Here is a 19,482-nt window from a genome sequence, read left to right on the forward strand (position 1 = left end):
TGCGACACACAAGAATTACCAACTGAGGGGAGAGCGGGGTGAAGGGAAGAGAGGAGGGTTACCATTAAAATGCAAAATCACCACTGCGGTGCAGTGCGGCGCCTCGTTCCCTCACTCTTTCTCCGAGGCAGCCATCTTATGATGGAACGAGTATGTGTTTGATGGTGTGTGAATGTGCGTCTGTTTGAGTGTGTGTGTGTGTGTGTGTGTGTGTGTGTGTGTGTGGGGTGCGTGCATGCATCTATATGTCTGTGTGTTTGATAGAGTGTAGAGTCGAGCTGCGGCGAGGAATGGTGAGATGGCGTGGGGTTGGCAGGCAGGTTTTTGTGCACGTGTAATTGTGTGTGTGTGTGTGTGTGTGTGTGTGTGTGTGTGTGTGTGTGAGGCAGGGGTGATAAATCAGAGCTAGGTAAAGGCTTTTTAATGCAGCGGACCCCTCTCCCGGCCTCCATCTTCTGTCAGGGCTCAGTAAAAGATGAGAGCCCCCTGGGGAACAGTAGTAGCCCGCAGCATAGCAGGACTATGCCGCAGGTCACCCACACACACACACACACAGGGGCCTGACGCATAGCCACTCACTAGGCCTTGTGAATGAGTGAATACATGAATAACTGAATCTATTGAATGTATGAATATATAAATAAAACGTTCCACAGGAGCTGCGTTTATTGATGAACACCCCGCAAATAAATGTGTTTTTCAAATGATTTCCAAATGAATTTCTAAATGATTTATGGCCGGTGATATTGCATTTATATCAGAGAAAATATTTTCGTAGAAAACAGAATGGATATTTGGTTGATTTCTGCCTGTGCTCCTAAGGTCAAACTGAGTCTTTGTCGATGATGTGCCTCGAGTCTTGAAGCGGCCCCAAGTTTCAGGGGGCCGGATATGAAAAATATGTGGAATTTGCCAACATCTGACAATACTTAGTCGGCAATATATCTCCTGTCTGATAGAAAAAATGTGTTCTGAATTGCAGATACGCTCTCTTTTCTGGCATACCTTTTTAATTTGACTTTGAGGGAAAACACGCCAGGCTCCTAGATAGACAACCAGAGATATGACTGCTGAATGTTGTGGATGGGGCAGAGAGGACTCCAACAGCTTGGCGCAGAAGACAAGCACAAACACTTGAGAACATAATACTTGACAACGAGCCCAGAGTGTCAGTTAGGGGCCCTACAGAGAAAAGTCTGGCATGTTTGCGAAGAGGATGAAAACAGAGACTTTGAAAATGCCAGAGAGCTGATTCTTGGTTAGAATTTCAGGAAATATGGGGCCTCAATTTATGTCCTAATCTTGAAGAACTGATGATTACAAAAAAATTGCTTTTATTTCAAGGATTTAGCTGAAATTGTGTAAAGAAACCAGCATAACGTAATGCCCAGACTAACAGGCACAGGCTGCATTTTGTCTATTATGCGACACTATACTTGACCCTGCTCGAACAGGGTCAGTTATAGCATGCATATATATTAATTTGGTGGGTGCTGCAGGAATATAAATGAATCATTTAGTTGACATGGTCCCAGTTGGAACAATCCTCTAACCCTGCCTTACTGCTCTACATGATAAGCTGAGGCACCACACATGAATTGTCTGTCTCTGAAAATCATATCTTAACCTCACACAGAAATTACAAAATTACAGCTGATGATTATTAAGAGCGCTACAGCAGAGAAAATTAGACAGTACCACATACAGAAACAGTATCAGAGTCTCTAGAAGGTAGGACTTTGTCTGTTTGGAAAGCACCAACTCCACGGTGGAAGCTCAGACCTCATGTAGTACAACAGAACAACAGCATAATCAAAGTTTTTTCTTCGGGGTACAGCACCGTGTTCACTCAAGAGTATATCAGCTCTGACAATGCGTAGCTCTACTCACAAGTTGTGTTTGTGTGTTTAGAGGCTGCCGTTGAGTTTGTACTGAGATGAGTGCATGTTTGTGTGTGTTTATTATTCTTTCTTGTGCATGTGTGTCTCTGTGCATCTGTTGGACTGAGCAGGTTAATGCTGGTTGACACATGCGGTTCACTGATCTCCTGGAGGAGTCGAGATTCGCAGCAAAACCTTCACACACAGGTATCCATGGCAACCACACAAATTATATTTCTTTCTTCCCCGCCAAGCCGCAGATTCCAAGATGCTGAAATGCACAAATGCATTGTCATTACCCGGCAGCCTCATACTTAACAGGGTTAGGCTTTTTCTGCCTGCTGTTCTCATTGTTCAGTGTGTTGCCTACACATGTAATTTAGAAATTCCTCTTGTTACCTTTCCCCAACAGAAACTTCATATTATCTTTACATGCATGGTGGATGCTTCTCTCTATGCCCACGTGAGGTTGCGTTATTGAAAAATTGTTCCATCCACAGCTATTATTGTGTTTTTGTACATTCTTACATATTTTTGTTATTAACTTGGCTATTAGATTTGAAATAGTCAATGAATTGAAGTAATGGTAGTCAAGGACATTATTAAATATCCATGTCACATGCTTCTGCTTGTATTTGGTTGCTTGTGAGGATTGAGGGCCTTGTAGTAGCATTGATTGACAGATGACGGGGAATAAATCTCTGTTCTACTCCACTATCTTCCTCTGTTGTTGCTGACAACTTCTGGTTAATTGCACAATGATCACAGGCTTCCCCCCATAACAATAGTTATGGAAATTAGTTTATAGCTTGAGCTCCAACAATATAAAATTAAATATCTATACACCATATTGTTAGTTCAAAAAGAAATAGAAAGAAATGGCATGTTACATCACATCTAATCTGTGCATAATGAAACTAGAGACCAAAAACAAAGGTGATCATTCTGATATTTATCTAACTAAAATGGAAGGAGTCTGTCTGTCTGTCTGTCTGTCTGTCTGTCCTTCGGCTTTCTCGACAACCGTTCACCGATCGACTTCCCACTTGATGAAAGTTTTGCTAAGGACACAAGGAAGTGCAGTGTCGAGTGCGAGCTCTTGGGATCTACGGGACATATTTATTACTAGTGCTTAATGCAGGGGTCTTCAACGTTTTTTTAAGCCAAGGACCTCTTAACTGAAAGAGAGATGGAGCAGGTAGACCCTACTACATATATTGTATAAAATGAAGTTGCATATTAAACTGGGCCTACAATAACATGTAGGGCAGCCTAAAGTCTTTTTTTGCATAGAATACTAAGCTATTAAAATATGAATTGTTGGCATGATTTTCACACATGCCAAATGTTACACATACATGCGGCACAGTGAATCCTTAATTAACTATATTTGTGTGTGGCTATCTTAGTGATTACCTTACATATAGACCAGTAAGCCTGTCATCAGTGGGGATTTATATTTGCTAATAATATATTGGAATTATGTTAAGACATTTTCATTTTTGAAAAAACTTATATATATAAAAAACAATAATTTGGAGGCCCCCCTGCAGCGCCTCTGAGGACCCCCTAGGCATGCTGGGTACAGCTCGCTCTCTGTCGTTCGCTATAGCACATTCAAGAATAGATGAAGACAGAGAGACCGGAAATGTTACATTGTAGTAAACTCAAATGTTTCAAGCATCAGTATGTAACTTTAGAAATGAACGCTTTTGTTCTTGGAATTAGCCTGATGCCAAATAGCTAGCTGTTAGCAAATTACATACTACTCTCTACTCTCTACTCTAGCATTGCTAAGGGACGCAACTATGTCATGGCAGGTGTATTGCTCAGGACCCAAGAAAGCGCAGTGTCCAGGGTGAAGTTGTTTGGATTATTCTCGAGTAAGCTGCAAGCAGCAATACCAGCAATTGGCCTGTTCAGGACAGGCACGTTTTGAACAATCACTGCCTTATAATCTTTATAGTAACCTCAATTACAGTGAACAGACGAAAATGGTGCAACGTCAAAAAAAGGTTTATAAGAAAGTTCAGTTTGTACCCCACACATCAAACATCCATCTCAAACAATCATCGTGCATAAGACTATACTGTACCAAAAGGTGTACTAGTACCATAGCCAAGCGCATGCCTCCTTTTTCATCTCTTTGAGGGGAAATAGGAATAAGCACATTGTGTCTTGCACCACATTCCTAAACAAGCAGAGGTTCAATCACATTTGGAGAAGTTATCAAAACGTTCAAAGAGCTCAGCTGGTGCCTTAAGCCACAGGAAATTCACTGGGACATCTGGAGGGATGTGTGCAGATTACTGCTCATTTAGTCTGTTCTAGACATCAGTAGGAAGAGGACTGAGATGGCTCAACACACGCACAGACTGGAGGATGCACACACACACCCAAACAGGCTTTGCTTTGGCAGATCTAACCCCAGGCGCACCACAACACACCTGTGTATAATCCCCCATGATGCCCTCTGGTCGTTTGTCCAATCCCCTCGCAACTCCTGCCCTTGCACATCCAATCAGAGGACAGGTCAGGTAAAGTTTGCTTCCATCTCTTTAGCCCTGTGTTAGTGTAAGACGATGTGAAATATAAAATACTCTGCTGGTGTCTGTTTGGCGATTTTATTTAATGCAGTCTCAAATACCCCACTTGTCCAGTTAACACTGTAATTTAATGTTCAGTCAGAGAAGGGGAAAAATATATACAAAGAAAAAACATTTAATGTGATGTTCAGATCAGATGTATGCAATAAAAGAGGTAAAAAACTCTATTATATTAATATATACTTGTCACAACTTCAGCCAAGTTTCTTGTTTTTGCCTCACTAAAACTCTCATGTCACTTCAGACTCTGCCACTCCCTTTTTCATTACCTGCTCACCTGTTCACCTAGCCTGCCCCACCCATACTTACCTGCTCCTCATCAGCTAATCAGCCCCTCAGTACATGTAGCCTACCGCTCCATTTCCTCAGTTTTTTGCCAGATTGCCGTGTGTCTTACTGCCAAGCTCTCCAGTGTTACTTCGTCTGTATTTGCCTGTTCTGGCCCTACTTGCCTGTTTATGGACCTTGGATTCTGCCTGCCCCTCTTCGGTTTTGTTTGCCTGTGTATCAGATTTCCCGGTTTGACCCTGCCTAAACTCTGGTAAGTAAACTGAACTTTTCTTTCTTTCTTTCTGTCTTATGCTGTTGGATCCTTGGCTGCCATTTTGTGAAACCTGACAAAACTATAACTAATTACAATATGAACACAAGTTGATAAAAAAATAACAATCCACCGAATAAAACAAAGGTGGATAAATAAATAGATACCTATGCAGTATAGTCTATATCCACGACGTTCCACTTCTGGGATTGCGCCGGTACCGCCGGAAATTCTGCCAGATGTCCCTCTTTTCGGCCGGATGTCCGTTACCTTCTGCTTATTTTGTGTTGTAATTTTAAACTCCGGTGGATTTATGATTTGTTTTTGATTGTGATTTGTTTTACTAAAACAACCTTTGAACGTACACATGTTCCACCAAAACAAGTTCCTTCCTGAGGCTATTTTGCAGAGGCACCGTGGCTCCGTCCAGCGCTTGGCGCGGCCCAAGACGATTGGCATTGGTTTAAAGAAATGGAAATAAACCAGAGCATGTTTTTCTCCCATCCCGGAATGCTGTGTGGACTAGCCAGACCCTCCTCTGCAGCGCTGTGGAGGAAGTTCTGCCAATGCAAGACTATATGCAGTGTAACAAGATATATAATGAGTTTATATGAATCTGCCCTCGAGATCTGTGACTGACTGTGTGCATGTTGTCAGGGATATCTTTGTTTCTGATGTGGAGGAGGATACAGCCTACATTTCAACTTTTTTAAAGTTATACAGTAGCATAACCTTTATCGACATGTATCATGAGACACAGGACTTTTTATTGTATTTTTCTTGATCTTTGTATTCGCTATTCCAAACTACACATATTGAGGTGAACATATAGAACCTATATAGATCCCAAATTATCCTGGGTCTTGAGAACAAAGAAGGAAAGGCCAGATTCTGTATATTCCCAAACCAGTGCCGCTCCATCTTCTCTCGGTGTGAAATGCAACCAGACAAATCCTCAACACCACGATAAAAGCTCAGGAAATTACTTCCTTATTTTAGGAGTGATTGATTGTCCCCCTGACCTGTTAGACTGAAGAGGTGGTTAAGAAGAGGAGGCAGACTAAGATAATTGGGCCCGGTGGTATCCAAAGCCCGGCAGGTGTTGAAAGAACTCTCATAACACCGGTACCTGCTGCAGCCCTGAACTCAAGCACACCTAGGATTTCACTACCTTGGAGGAATTTTTGTGTTTTATGTTTGGCATGTCTTTTATTGAATAGATGAAATATGAGAGATACTTGAGAGAACCTATTGACATATTGGACATGCCACAAGAAAAACATGTCAAAAATCCTCTGAGGTGTCAACAAATAAATGGTGCATTTTTTGTTTCATCTTTTCTTGGCATGAAAATAATGTCATTCGCTCTTTGAAAGTGATGTCAGTTGTTGGAAATATCTCCCCATTACAAGAGGGGTGTAATTCTCTTACTTGTTGAAAAGTAGGTAAAAGCTTTTACCGTGAGCAAATGGATCAGAGATGGAATTTTGTTGAAGTGTAAAAGGTGTTTTTACTCTTTAATTTCATTAGTGATGCACAGGGCTTTTGGAGTCCTTGTAGCCATTTCAAATGAAGAGGTAAAAGCCAGGCATAAGCTTAAATTATAACATTCTTTCTCAGAGAAAAATATGCATGTACAAATCAAAGCTATTGTACTTTCCTTATTATTATCTGTGAGCCAAGGGCTCTGTTCCAATTAAAGAATACCACAGATGGACCATTCAGCAAGCAAGCACACACAAACGAAACCTACAATAGGTACAGTAAAGTACCCAGTATTACAGCGCCAAGAGAAGAGCTTTTTACTTTAAAAACTATTTAATCAGGAAAATCAACGCCTCACATCAAAGAAATGGAGATGAGGGACAGGCGGATAAAGAGGCTCATCAAAGAAGGAGATCTAGTTAGGGATTCAACGCCCTAATTCCCTTTCTCTTAAAACCTTCGTCGGAGGGGGCACAGGGCCAATTTGCTCCCTAAATGGCTGCGTGTGAATGGGCAGATTGCTTTGCATAGCCGCTGGGAATCTAGGCTTCTTCCTCTTTTTCTTCTCCACACGGAGCCTGTGAATTAGAAAAGATCCAAAGACAGATAGGCTTAACAGAGCCCTAGCTACCTTCCCTAAGTCCAGAGCCCTGTTCCAACTTCCAACTAATTCAATCCATGGCCTAACTCAATTAATAGACTTTAATGCACTGTTTCTTCTTTATCTTTTCTCTTTCCCTGGGACTGGTGACTTCAGTTGGAGTTGTGGAGTAATATCTGCAAAAAGGTTTGGATTGTAAGTCTGCCTGAATGTTAAGACAATTGCATGTCCCAGCGGCATTACGGGCTGCTCATATATGCATCCTTAATCTCAAACATCTCCTTAATCTCGCTTTCTGGGACCCGCTGTCCATTAATGTAATGTAGTGCATAACATATTGACAGTCTTCCTCATCTCTGGCTCTATATGCTTTGCTATAGGATTCATTAGTCAAAATGTCCTTGATGTGAAAAGACCTCCCGAGTAGCCATATGATGAGCCCGATGTTTTTACATGTCAGACCAATCATCATATAGGATTGTAACCCCCACCTCAAGGTGTACATTTTCTTTTAATCAAACAAGGGGCTATTTCAATACTTCTGTGCTTAAAACCGTACAATTCATTAATTTTAGCTTTGCATTACCACCAAGGACATATACTCCAGCACATATGCTCTACGGAGCTGCGGAAGTTCTAGGAGAAATAAAGATTACATAGGTCATTAAGAAAAATTATTCAAGATCTGCCCTGCCAGACCTACCCAGTATTCTTCGGGGCATTCATGCACCTCCATGAGGACAAATATTTCATGCTATCCTCTCGGCTCAACAGAAACATTAACCTCATCTGAGTGCACATGTGTGTACGTCTGTCTGAGCCGGTAGATCTAAGACCAGCTCTCTGCAATAGGCTTTCTATCACGCCTGCAGTTCCGATTGATCGTCTCGGCAATCAGCAATTAAGCCCTAGTGATCAGAGCAGGAGAGGGGAGGAAGGGGGGAGGGGGGAGAGGTGGGAGGTAGCCCCCCCATCCTACCCCGACCCACCACACTCCTCTGTTGTCAGCCCAGGAAAGGCTTCACTCAGCTGGGGTGTGTTTGGCCCCGGGCTGGGCTCACTGGTGGAGGTTAACTCCAGCATAAATAAGCATCTTTGGACTCATTACAGGGATTAGAGAGTAATTCGCCTGCGAGGAAGGAGACGACTGCCAGGGTTTTGGTACAGTTTACTACAGTCTTATAGGGGCGAGGGCCCTGGAGATTACAGAGGGAGAGAGATGGAAAGCTAGCCCACTGGGAGAGGCCAAGGGAAAAGAGGCTGGCTGTCGTGTGTGTGTGTGTGTGTGTGAGTGTGTGTGTGTGTGAGAGCCCCCGGCTGCCCCCTTGATCTTGAGCATGTTGGGGTGCTGTGAAAACGGATAATGGGAGTTAGAACGACCGGGCCTGTCTAGAGAGAAGTGAGCTGATTGTTATAACTTTCCCTCATCTTTCGCTCCTCCACTTAACTAAATAAACACCCATGAGGTAGCACTCTATCAATTTTAATGATGTTGAAATACAATTTACGCACAAAATACACAACAAATGCTAATTTGGCCATGATGAGAGGCTTCAGAAATTCCTCCCATTATTTATTCAGCTGACTTTCTGCATTTTTCATCAGAACAAATATTCCCATTTCAACACACACACACACACACACACACACACACACACACACACACACACACACACACACACACACACACACACACACACACACACACACACACACACACACACACACACACACACACACACACACAGCCAATTTGGAGCATAAATCAACACGTTCACTCATCAAATATATGCTCTGTGTGGTTCTCTGTAGTCTGTCCAGTGCACCAAAGACAAATAGTTCTGTCCAAAGTCCAGCTGGAGAAACGAAAGGGGCAGAGGATTGTCAATATATGCACACATACATTAAACATAGCAGGTCTATGTGTGTTCAGGAAAGACACAGACATCATAAAGACTGAAGTACAGTCATAAACTCATACACGACTACCTCGTGAATCAAAAAGGAGGGCTGCTCACAGAATAGGGACTGTTAAACCCCCTTTTCCCCCCATGTTTTAATATAATTCTCTCTATTCAAAATATTCTTATATGACAGTTTAATTATTCAATACATTTTCATATATAAACTTTAAGATACATTTACATAATCATACAAATGTGGTCTATTTGTGCAGCTATAAAGATATGAACCACCACTTAAATTTCAATAAGTCCCTGCAATTACAAAACAGCCATGCCAATCATCTCCACCTCCATCTTGACCGGCTCAGGCTGCCCTGCTTCTGCACCACATTTGGGGCAGGTGAGGTAAGCATCTGCAATGCTGTGGCTTTTGATGCAGTAGTAGCAGAAAACATGTTGGCAGCCCACAGTATGAGGCATGGTCGGCCACTCTCCGCATAGTCCGCACTCTTTCCACACCCCTTGCCCTTCGGTCGCTCCCGCCCTATCTGTACGTTCTCCCCCAAAAACAGATGAAAACAGTGTTGCCTTCAGCTTCCTTGTATTGATCAGTGGTAATAGAAAGATGAGGAACTCAGCAAAGCCGTGCCACAGCAGCTCGCGGTTCATGTACTGGTAGGTTACGTCCCGGACCACATTGGGCTCGCTGAAAGCTGCCCGAGCTCCCACAATCCTTTCAGCCAGGACAGGATGGCGACCTTTCCTTAGGAACACAAGGAAGTTGATGAGATTTGCGAGCTGAGTGATACTGGAAACAAGGGTCAGGCAATTGCGGAGACCCTGTTGGAGTAAACCACCGTCTCTTTCAGACACAGACCCTCCTGAACTCAAGCACAGCAGCAGACTGTGGGAGCGCTCCTGGAGCCAGCGTGGACCTGCAGTGAGCAGCGCCAGACCCAGCTTCTGCCTGCGAGACAGAGGTCTGTAACGGCCAGACGAGGAGAGGATGTTGTGGTAGCGTAGACTCAGTAAAGACTGGCCCACAGTGGCACTGCTAGAATAAAGTGTGAACCTCCACAGAAGCAAATGGAGCAGAGCCCTCAGTTCAGGCTCCAGCGGGGTGAGCAGGCCTGGGCGGCAGTTGTGGAAGCACTGGGAGAACTGGGTCCATACCAGCTGCTCTAGGGCTGAGTCTAGCTCCAGGGCATCCAGCTGGCTGATGCGCAATACTGGGATGTGCGGGTCAACATCAGTTTCTGGACCAGAACTTCCAGATGTCCTTTTTTGGTTGTCTTTGCTTTCCAAACCTGCTGGAGAAAAATAAACAAGAACAAGGATATATACGTCACTGATGTTCTTCAGGATTTTCATGAGTAGACTTATACATCATGTACAACAAATGAAGAGATCAAGATCTTTTTACAGCCTGGATCTCATTTTTGTTTCATTCCTAGATGTCCTATATTCATCCAACTTTATAATTGACAAAACAAAGTTGGTCAAACGGCTTTCCACTGAAATGCACAGACACAAGTGATCAGACAGGGTTTAAACAAATGAAACGGAAGAGTAAAAAGCTGTCTCCAATTATGGCCCAAACTACAAAAATAGTAGAAAACTGTAAACTGAATTTTGAACCCCTAAAACTGCCAATAATTAAGTACATAAATGTCTCATGACTTTACATTATTAAATACCTTATTACCCTACAGGCAACACCACACTTGATATATTAAAGTCAGGGACATGAACAAAATATATATTCGGAGGCACAACTATTAGGAGAACAATGGGGCTGTTGGGAGGAATGAGGCCCCAGAGGTGAGGCCCATCCTGTTAGGAAGGTTATTTTTTTCTTCATACATAGGAACGGAAAATCACTTTTCACATGTAAAACCTGTCCTTAATGCAACCTTTGAGCGGCGCAATGCAGAGGAGCAGGGGGTCTTAGACTGCTCTCTCGAGTATATAAACACACACACACGCACATACAGGAGGCGAAGCCCAGGGGCTCTTGGTGCCTGCTCCCTCTGGAGATAGGGGTGTGTGTACAAATCACATCACTAGGGATTAGGCTAACGGCACAGTCTCTGGTACACCGTAAACATCTGCCAAATGTGGAACAATTTTCCTCCCCCTAGAGTCGACTCCATATGGGATCCCACTATTGTGACGTCTGGGCTATTTTGCGCTGCATACATTTTCAAACTGCTCACAGTTCCCCCAGTTTTATCTGCCCTTTCCTCAAATGAAACGCTTAAGAAGTGGAAGACTAACTAACGCAAGGATAGATGGAGCAAGAGGCCCACAGAAAGAGAGAGAGAGAGACAGAGAGGCCTTTTTCTGACAGTGGCTTTTGTGTCTCGCTGAACAGGATTTGTCACGAGGCTTTAAAAGAGATTTCAGCCGGGTAAATATGGCAGTTTTGACAGAAAGAGAGGGAGATGATGGTCACTTTAGACGTTTCTCGAGGAGGTAAAGAAAACATTCTAATATGCAGTGGCAATGCTTGGGTTTATTGTGGCGCACAGGACCATCTGTGTATTCATGATGTTTCAATAGACCCAGGATACACCGTCCAACTAAGTTAGAATTAGCAAATGAATGAAAAAAGAGTGAATTCACGCTGAAGTAAGCAGGTGTGACAAATTCATTGAGCTGCATTTGAAATGCTGCCATGTTTAGTGACTAGAACCTCTCCTGTGACGGAAGTGGAGTTTGGGTTTAGGAAGAAGAAAAAAATAGTCTGAATGTGTACGGTAACCAGTAAACAGGCTCCATTTGTTTAGCTTAATCTGAAAGTTTTTCCTTGATGGAAGAAAGTGTGTGTGTGTGTGTGTGTGTGTGTGTGTGTGTGTGTGTGTGTGTATCTCAAGGGTAGCCGTGATCTATGCAGAGCTCTAATACAGAGCTAAATTAATCTATCAGTCCACAGTTACACAGACGCACACACACACACACACACAGCCAGGTGGAGGAAATCCCTGTCATAGCGGCAGCCCTCTCAGGAGAGCAAACTCGGCCGGGCCCAATATTCTTTTCAAAGCCTTTTATCGAGCAGTTTACAAGTTATGAATGAATATGTTTTATTTGGGGAAACACGGTATTGACAGCCACCTATCAATAGTAATGTGACTATTGTCAAGGGTCTGTCAATATTAATGTAATTATGATGTAGAGAGATCAGAGGGATGCCGGAGTCGGGGGCCAAGTAACATCTCCTGCCCACTGCCATATCGATAGCTGGGATTGCTATTGACAGCTTCCCTTCAGACTTGCAGCACTTGCCAAATATATAACAAGCAGACACTTCAGTCAATGCCGGGCTGCCTATAAAAATTAAGCATTTGAATTTACAGGGCTTTTACCGTGGACAGCTGGAAATCCATGTTTCTTATGTAATAGTCAAAAGTCACAGTCAATGCCAGGTGTTTACAGAGCACTGGCATGGTGTGTGTTAGAGGACAGACATTTGCACAAAAAATGTATACACAGATACAAGCCGAGAGACTATTTCTCTGATGAATTCACTCAAACACACACCTGATGTGATGTTTTTAGTTGATAATTCTCTCGTGTGTCAGCCAAACAACCGACCCAGAGACAAAATGCCGTCTCTTGAAGAGTCAGAAGGCAGGTTAGAGGAGTTCACTGAAAATCAGCAGAAGGTCTGGGTTCTGCTTGCTTTTCTATCAGAGCTGTATACAATACTTTCAAAACATCTTCCTGGGAATATTAAAGGGTATTTTGATTCAGGTCAGATGAGAGGATTTTTCTCCCCTTGTTCGCTTAGCCTGTGCATCTTGTTCAGACAAAGATAGCTCACTGACTCAAGGCTGACTGGCATAGCTTACAGACAACAACAACAATAACAACAACAATATGCAATCTAACAGGGAACACACTGCAACATTGCTTCAAGGCAAAAGGGGCCATGACCAGTGTGAGGAAGGAGAGACGAGGCAACAAAAGCGTACCGAGAATCCGAATGAAGCCTTGCGGCTACACTGGGTGCTCTGAAAACTAGACAACGGGCTATAATGACAGCTAACCAACTGATAGACTGATAGACAAAGACAAAAAAGACCGACCAAAAAGACAACGCCTCATAAAACCCCCAGCTGGGAGCTCTGAACTACTGTCTACTGATACAGTGAAGAAAAACTGGGGGCAAAGATAGCTAGGGAGAAAAAAATGAGCGAGGGGAAAAACAGATAAGCACAAACCGAGCTGACCTTGAGACTGACTGTCACAATAAAGGAGGAGGGAACATTTCTGAAGCATACGAGGCTCAGCCACACAGGTGCGGGCATCCAGGGAATAGCCTATAGACAGAGGAAGGCTGCACTTTCTTCTTGACCTTGGCTTTGTCATCTAGGGAGGGGATGAGGGTGTTTAGGGCAGGCGACTAAAGACTGAGGGATGCTGGAAAGGTGGAGATCTCTGGGGGATAGCGTTTTGCTTTTTCTATAGCGGACAAGTGCTCTGAAGCCGCTCACCAGGCTATTCTTCCATGCCATTTGGAAACTGTGTGTCCAAAAGTCTCGATTTAGCTCTTGGCGTGGTGCAGGGCTCAAATTCTTAAGCACTTAGCTATGGTTGTTAACATAATATATTTGCTGAAATAATGCATAAACGTTCACTTGGCTTTCTATGATGCTTGTAGCGAGAAATAGGCTATACATTGGCAAAGCATGCTGAATTACAACTTTACATTTTCTTCTCTTGCTCATGTAAATTAATTTGTGTAAAAGCTCTGGTGAATAAAACCTATTTCTCGGAGCACTTCAGTCTCCTTTTTTTCCCCCCGTTCTCCCGCTCCCTCACTTTATTGCCCTTCTTTCGCCAGGAACGAGTGCAGGGCCTATTAGCCATGGCCTTCTAATGTCCTCACTATGAAAACGGATGAGAATGTCAAATTTAGAACTTTTAAGAGAGTGATGTCATGCAGCAGACCACAGGCATTACGGGGATGCTAAGATTACCCAGGCGGTAACCAGACTAATTGTTATGAGTCTGTTTCATGAAAAATGAATGTGTGCAAATGCACAGAGGGGTCTTCAGGCTGTGTGTATGTGTGTGTGTCACATACTAATGCTTTATCAAGGCTCTCCTCTTTCCGTAATCACCCAAGACTCCTCCGAGCCACGGGGTGAGGGCCAAGTTAATGCCTGAACACAAAAAAAACACACATCAGCTAGAACAGCACGTCTGACACTCAAAGAAAAAATGTGCTCTGCTTAATCTGGTTTGCTCAGAAGGTAAATTATTTAAGAGAATTAATTGATTTCATGAGTAGGAAGGTTGAGTATGCCAGGGCTGTATGAGTAATAAGTAGAGGGGTTTGCAAAAAACAACTTAAAAAGTAATGCAACATTTAGAGGGTAGAGAGGCACAATGAATGTGGAAGAAAAAGCGGAACTGCTAATAAATGAGAGAACTGAAGTTGTGTCTTAAGTCAAGGAGTCACTGAGAGAGCACTGGGGCCTCACCTCATGCAAATAACATGTGCTATACTGAGGAATATTTGATCAGCACATTTCTTACCTTCTGCTTTATGCATGAAAACCTTTGGTCTGTTGTTTAATCTGGAACAATTAAATGTGTGTGGTGGAAAATTCTAAACTGAGGTGAAGCTACTTTTTGTCTCCTGTACAATCAATGAGAATGTGAAGGCCACTGCAGTGCAGGATGTGACATTTAAGGATTTGCCAGAACAGTCTAACTCGATTGTACGGATGCTACTTTTAGGAATCCCTCTTTGATATGTATCTGCAAATCAATTTGGGCAATTGGATTGCTGCCACTGCAAATTGTACCCCTAAATTCATGTCAATATGCTATGCTTTCATCTCAATTTGGAAGTTTAATGCCTTGATTTCCAGAAAAATGCATGTGCCTGCTGGCAATGTACAATTAAAGCTAGTGCACTGCAAATATGATGAAAAATACTGTGATATTTGGAGAAACCTGAATATGATGTATAGACTTTAACACAATTAATTTAGCACCCTGGATGTTCAGATAATATTTTACATTGCCTGTAACATCTGTAACAGGAACTGGCAGACATAAAACTGTCCTATCAGTCTAAAGCTGGTAAGTATGGATTCTAGAGTAGCACTGAAATGAGAAATAAAAACAAAACATATACAATGGCACAGATAGATTAGATGATTTTGAGCTTCTAAAATTTAAATTATTGAAATTAAAGTTGAATTTAAAAACCTTTGGCACTGTTGGTTAGATAACAATATAACCATTAGTTGTACATTATAATGGACATGCAATATCTTTTTTTGTTCTGTTACGGCTAAAACTATAAAGCTAATCCAAGAGTGTGAATTCTGTCCAAATACAGTAAGTGCACAGATAACCCCACTGCCTTTATCACTTGCCTTCATCTGGAAACTGTATAAGATGACATTATGACCACAGCAAGATCACAGCCCAATTTAACTTCAGTGCCCCCCTAAAAACACACTCATTACACTAAGTGCACGCGCCTCTACTTCAATATCATGCAATCAAGCGCTCCACATTCTCCTCATGACATTGTCTCTTAATTTTTTAAGCCCATGCCCATCAGTCTTTAACAACAACACAACCCAAATCTGCTCCATTTTGATAATAAGGCAAAAGCATTATGTGATAATCAGAGTGGGGATTAGGTTTTGGCAGGGTGTGTAAGAGCAGTGCAGTCAAAGCCAGTGGAAAAAGAGAGATATATCCAATAGACAGATAAGAGTAGAGGAGTGATGATTGGGATGAGAGAAATGAAGTCAGTCTCTTGAAAATCAATAAGATCAACTTTGCCTTGAATCTCAATGTGGAAGGTTTTGATCTCTGGCACTGATTATTTAGGGGAATAATGGAATTATGTGCGAAGCTATATAACCTACACTTGAAGGAACACACACACACACACACACACACACACACACACACACACACACACACACACACACACACACACACACACACAAAATCCAAAGTTGCAGTTGGTAAATATACTTGGAGACGATGAATACTAATAGTTGGTCGTTTGAACCGAATGCACTAATCGATTTGATTTTGAATGCAAACATGCAGGAAAAAGGGAACAAATATCGCTTTAGAGACACAACACTGACAGTAGACAGCAACAAGGAGGTAACATATTAAACGTTAGACCGCGAGTCTTTGCACCGTTCAGAAGCAGACATGACGCATTTCAGCTTTCCGTGGAAATATCAGGGTATGCAATAAAAAGATACAGACTTTAATGTTTGCTAAACAGCACAACGGAGGTATATTTACCCATTTCTTTTCAGGGCAAAGGCGAATGGAACACAGTCCTCTCTGACTAGACGAAAACAATCTGTATTTCCGGGTTGTGCAAATATACCCCGCCTCCTAAAGAAAACTCTCCAATGGTGTGCAGCAACGCCACGCGTATGATGCACAATGGTACTAATGAACCAATCAGATTACACAGCGGCAACGCAGCGGCAAACCGCAGGAGGAAGAAGCCTCCGTCTGTGTGGAAATAATTCATACAATGTCCTCAGTTGTAGTAACGGCACATAGTGACCAAGTTGTTGGTGAAGCTACGGTAATTCACATAAAGTAACACAGATACTTTCTTACATGCACTCAAAATGCCGTGCACTGTCTTTTTTCAGGTTGCTCCACGGTTGTCTGAAAGTGTAAACTATATGGCTGTGCAAAGATTCAACCAGAGTGACCATCCGTGATTATGAGTGGTTGCTAACGTTTATTAGCTTTTTCAAGTCTGCGGTTTGTTTCATAAACAGTGCGGGTACTTTATTCGTGCCATGCTGAAAACCTGCACAACCATGAGCCAAAAGACAACATCACCAGAGTCAGGCGAAAACTCTAAGCTGTCGGGACAGGGAAGTGATACTTTGAACCTGTCCTCTCCCTCAGGAGAGGAGCTGAAAGTTGCCATCCAGGACCCTGGGAGTGAGACGAACAGCATTAAACTGCTTCTAAGCGAATTCAAAAGACTGTACGAACATAGGTTGAGATGTCTGGAGCTGGACACCACTGCAACTGACGAGGAAGTGCTGCAGGTGAGTAGACCTATCAGAGATGTAATCAAGTGGCACCCGTCAACGGTAGCGTGGCCGAGCGGTCTAAGGCGCTGGATTTAGGCTCCAGTCTCTCTGGAGGCGTGGGTTCGAATCCCACCGCTGCCATTATGACCATTAAAGGTTGTTATTGGTAGTCTTGTGAAGCGTTGTTTGACAAACAAGAGTTATGTAAAGCATGTCTAGCAACACAGGACACTTCTCTGGAGTCATATTTACATAAAAAAAGCATATTACCTGTGTATTGTCCTTAGTGTCTTTTGTGTCTGTTATAAAGGTGATGTGGAGCGAGTCCATTTCTGATCAGACGTGATCACATGTTGACCCCCTCGTGACACTGTATGTTGCAGTGACTAAATTGAAATCAAAAGAGGCATTATTGAGGACCCAATTCAAACCCAAAGTCTCTACGGGAAGTGTAGTTTTCTGCTGACATCCATTGTCATTAGATTATCATCCATCCAATACAAATCAAAGAGCATCCTGTCCACCGTGACTCGGGCATCAGAAGATGACCTCTGTCCTGTCAGACAAATGACAGGAGGAAGCGCAGGGGTGCTTTCATAAAGCCGCAGCACTTGTAACAGGTGGCAAATTGCATTATGTTTCCATCTGAGCGGCAGAGATCAGGAACACAGATCCACACTCATATTTAAAAAAGAGAGGTTTCTAATCATCAGGATTGTCATGTGACATCATTTAGCTACCGAATGTAGCCTGTGTAAGCTGGGCTGTGCATCAAAGCAAGTGTAACAAGGTTTCAGAGATGGGTTTCGGTCAGCCGGCCCCAGTCGCGGGCCTGCTTAACAAGGTTATGTGTTTAGAACCCAGGAGCTCCCAAGTCCTAAAGGTTGATGTGGACAATTAATCATAAAGGTTGTCCATTGAAAACAGAGAGCCCATTCATCCATGAACCCATTGTAGGTGTATGATGTTTCCTAACATGTTAGAACAACCTCCCAATTAAAGAATTCATATAAAGTATTTTTTCTAATGCTTTAGGGCAGTGATCACTGTGAGGGACTGAGCTGGCAGGCATGTGGAGTGTTAGGTTTTATATACACAACAATTAAGCAAACAATTTACAAAATATGCCACACAGTTCTTGGCCCATCAAAGAGGTCAACTGAACAGAACATAACCCAGGCTATGCTAACTGCGCATAAACTGAATGAAACGGACTTAACTGACCTAACAGAGACATAACTGACCCATCAAACTGAAAACAAAGGGAAACAAATATAATATAGGATCAGACCATTTTTGAAACACAGGGGTAACACAAAGACAACTACCAATTAAACAAACCGGTTTTGTCTATCAGTTTAAATATTTGCGCAATTAAACAAAACAAAAGCACCACCAAACTAATATGTTCTGCAGGGTAAATTGAGACAGCTAGCTAGACCATCTGTCCAATCTGAGTTTTCTATTGCACGACTAAAACAACCTTTTGAACGTACACATGTTCCACCAAAACAAGTTCCTTCCCGAGCCTATTTTTGCAGAGGTGCCGTTGCTCTGTCCAACGCTTAGCGCCCAAGACGATTGTGATTGGTTTAAAGAAATGCCAATAAACCAGAGCACGTTTTACTCCCATCCCGGAATAGGCTAGTGTGTGGACTCGCCAGACTTTCCTCCGCAGCGCCGTGGTGGAGGAGGGTCTGGCAAAGCGAGACTACCAACATTTAAACCAGCTTTGTGGCAGCAGGTGTCGCCTCCACAGTCACGAATAGCTGTTTTTAAAGATGGAAAACCGTAAAGCAACATGCTGTAGTTAATGGATACATTTTCGGTTCCACATCTTTTTAAAAACAATGTCAGCTCTAGAATGTGATCTTAGATACTGTCACATCTACCATCTTTGTAAAGTTAATCTCCCCGAAGCTATACACCCGTGTTATATTATGCGTCAGGGGACGGTATAAAACCGCTTGTTGACTTTTTTGGCTTTAGGGGACAGGCGTTTATGAACACAGATGTACAGGTGCTCCTCTAAGGCAAATTATTCTGCAATTCAGTGGTATTCCCTTTTATCAGAGCTGCTATCATTGTATGTGTAGGCTATCTACCTAGGCTACCTGTGCAATCCCTTTAAGGAACAAATCACAAGCAGTTTTTTTTTTTACTTGAGATAAAAGACTGGAAGACTGTACTGAAGAACTGTGAGGATTTGATACAGGAGATCGGTTGTGGAGCTGTTTAGGTGACCTATTTTTTGTCAACAATAAAATGTGAACTTAGAAATGCATTCTTCCAGACACAAAGCAGCAGCAGGGAATGGGATCTTTTTAAACCTGCTCTAACCCCTGACCAACTAGGTACTCTTGCCTGCTCCTGAAGTATTCCTCTCTAATAATACAGCCTGACTG

General features: G+C 42.7%; 2 protein-coding genes and 1 non-coding gene across 9 annotated transcripts in view; 2 read left to right on the plus strand and 1 right to left on the minus strand.

Moving 5' to 3' along the window:
- Positions 1–8,580: 8,580 nt before the first annotated feature.
- On the minus strand, positions 8,581–16,425 carry pex2 (peroxisomal biogenesis factor 2). 4 transcript variants are annotated; one of them, XR_004896950.1, is made up of 3 exons: positions 13,253–13,467; positions 9,190–10,324; positions 8,581–9,146 (listed from the first exon to the last, which is right to left on the minus strand). XR_004896950.1 is itself a non-coding variant. In XM_035999861.1 (3 exons), the coding sequence occupies exons 1-2, from the start codon at positions 13,389–13,391 to the stop codon at positions 9,336–9,338; spliced, it is 1,128 nt and encodes a 375-aa protein (XP_035855754.1). In that variant the 5' UTR covers positions 13,392–13,468; the 3' UTR covers positions 8,581–8,969; positions 9,316–9,335. The 4 variants fall into 4 exon arrangements, 3 of the variants coding, with proteins under 3 accessions (XP_035855754.1, XP_031157215.1, XP_035855757.1); XM_035999861.1 differs by having other exon boundaries at positions 8,581–8,969; positions 9,316–10,324; positions 13,253–13,468; XM_031301355.2 differs by lacking the exon at positions 13,253–13,467 and adding an exon at positions 16,317–16,425 and having other exon boundaries at positions 8,581–10,324.
- An 84-nt stretch (positions 16,426–16,509) lies between these two features.
- LOC116038008 (trichohyalin-like) overlaps positions 16,510–19,482 on the plus strand; it is a 108,308-nt gene continuing 105,335 nt past the window's right edge. For 3 of the 4 annotated variants that reach the window (XM_035999845.1, XM_035999847.1, XM_035999850.1), the window contains exon 1: positions 16,510–17,092. In XM_035999845.1, the coding sequence (XP_035855738.1) occupies positions 16,835–17,092 (258 nt within the window). In that variant the 5' untranslated portion in view covers positions 16,510–16,834. The remainder of the gene's footprint in view (positions 17,093–19,482) is intronic. The other variant, XM_035999852.1, reaches the window with a different exon arrangement.
- trnal-uag lies at positions 17,137–17,218 on the plus strand. The gene has a single exon. It is a non-coding gene; the product is annotated as a tRNA-Leu (tRNA).

The sequence above is a fragment of the Sander lucioperca genome, chromosome 1 (genome assembly GCF_008315115.2).
Source record: "Sander lucioperca isolate FBNREF2018 chromosome 1, SLUC_FBN_1.2, whole genome shotgun sequence".
NCBI classification, from domain to species: Eukaryota; Metazoa; Chordata; class Actinopteri; order Perciformes; family Percidae; genus Sander; species Sander lucioperca.

Bases quoted from the DNA above. Each gene is read 5' to 3' on its own strand.
- pex2 (XM_035999861.1), bottom strand. From the start codon at position 13,391: ATGACAAAGCCAAGGTCAAGAAGAAAGTGCAGCCTTCCTCTGTCTATA. The intron at 10,325-13,252 runs GTCAGCTCGGTT...TTTCTCCAGCAG, and splicing joins TTGTGACAGTCAGTCTCAAG to GTTTGGAAAGCAAAGACAAC.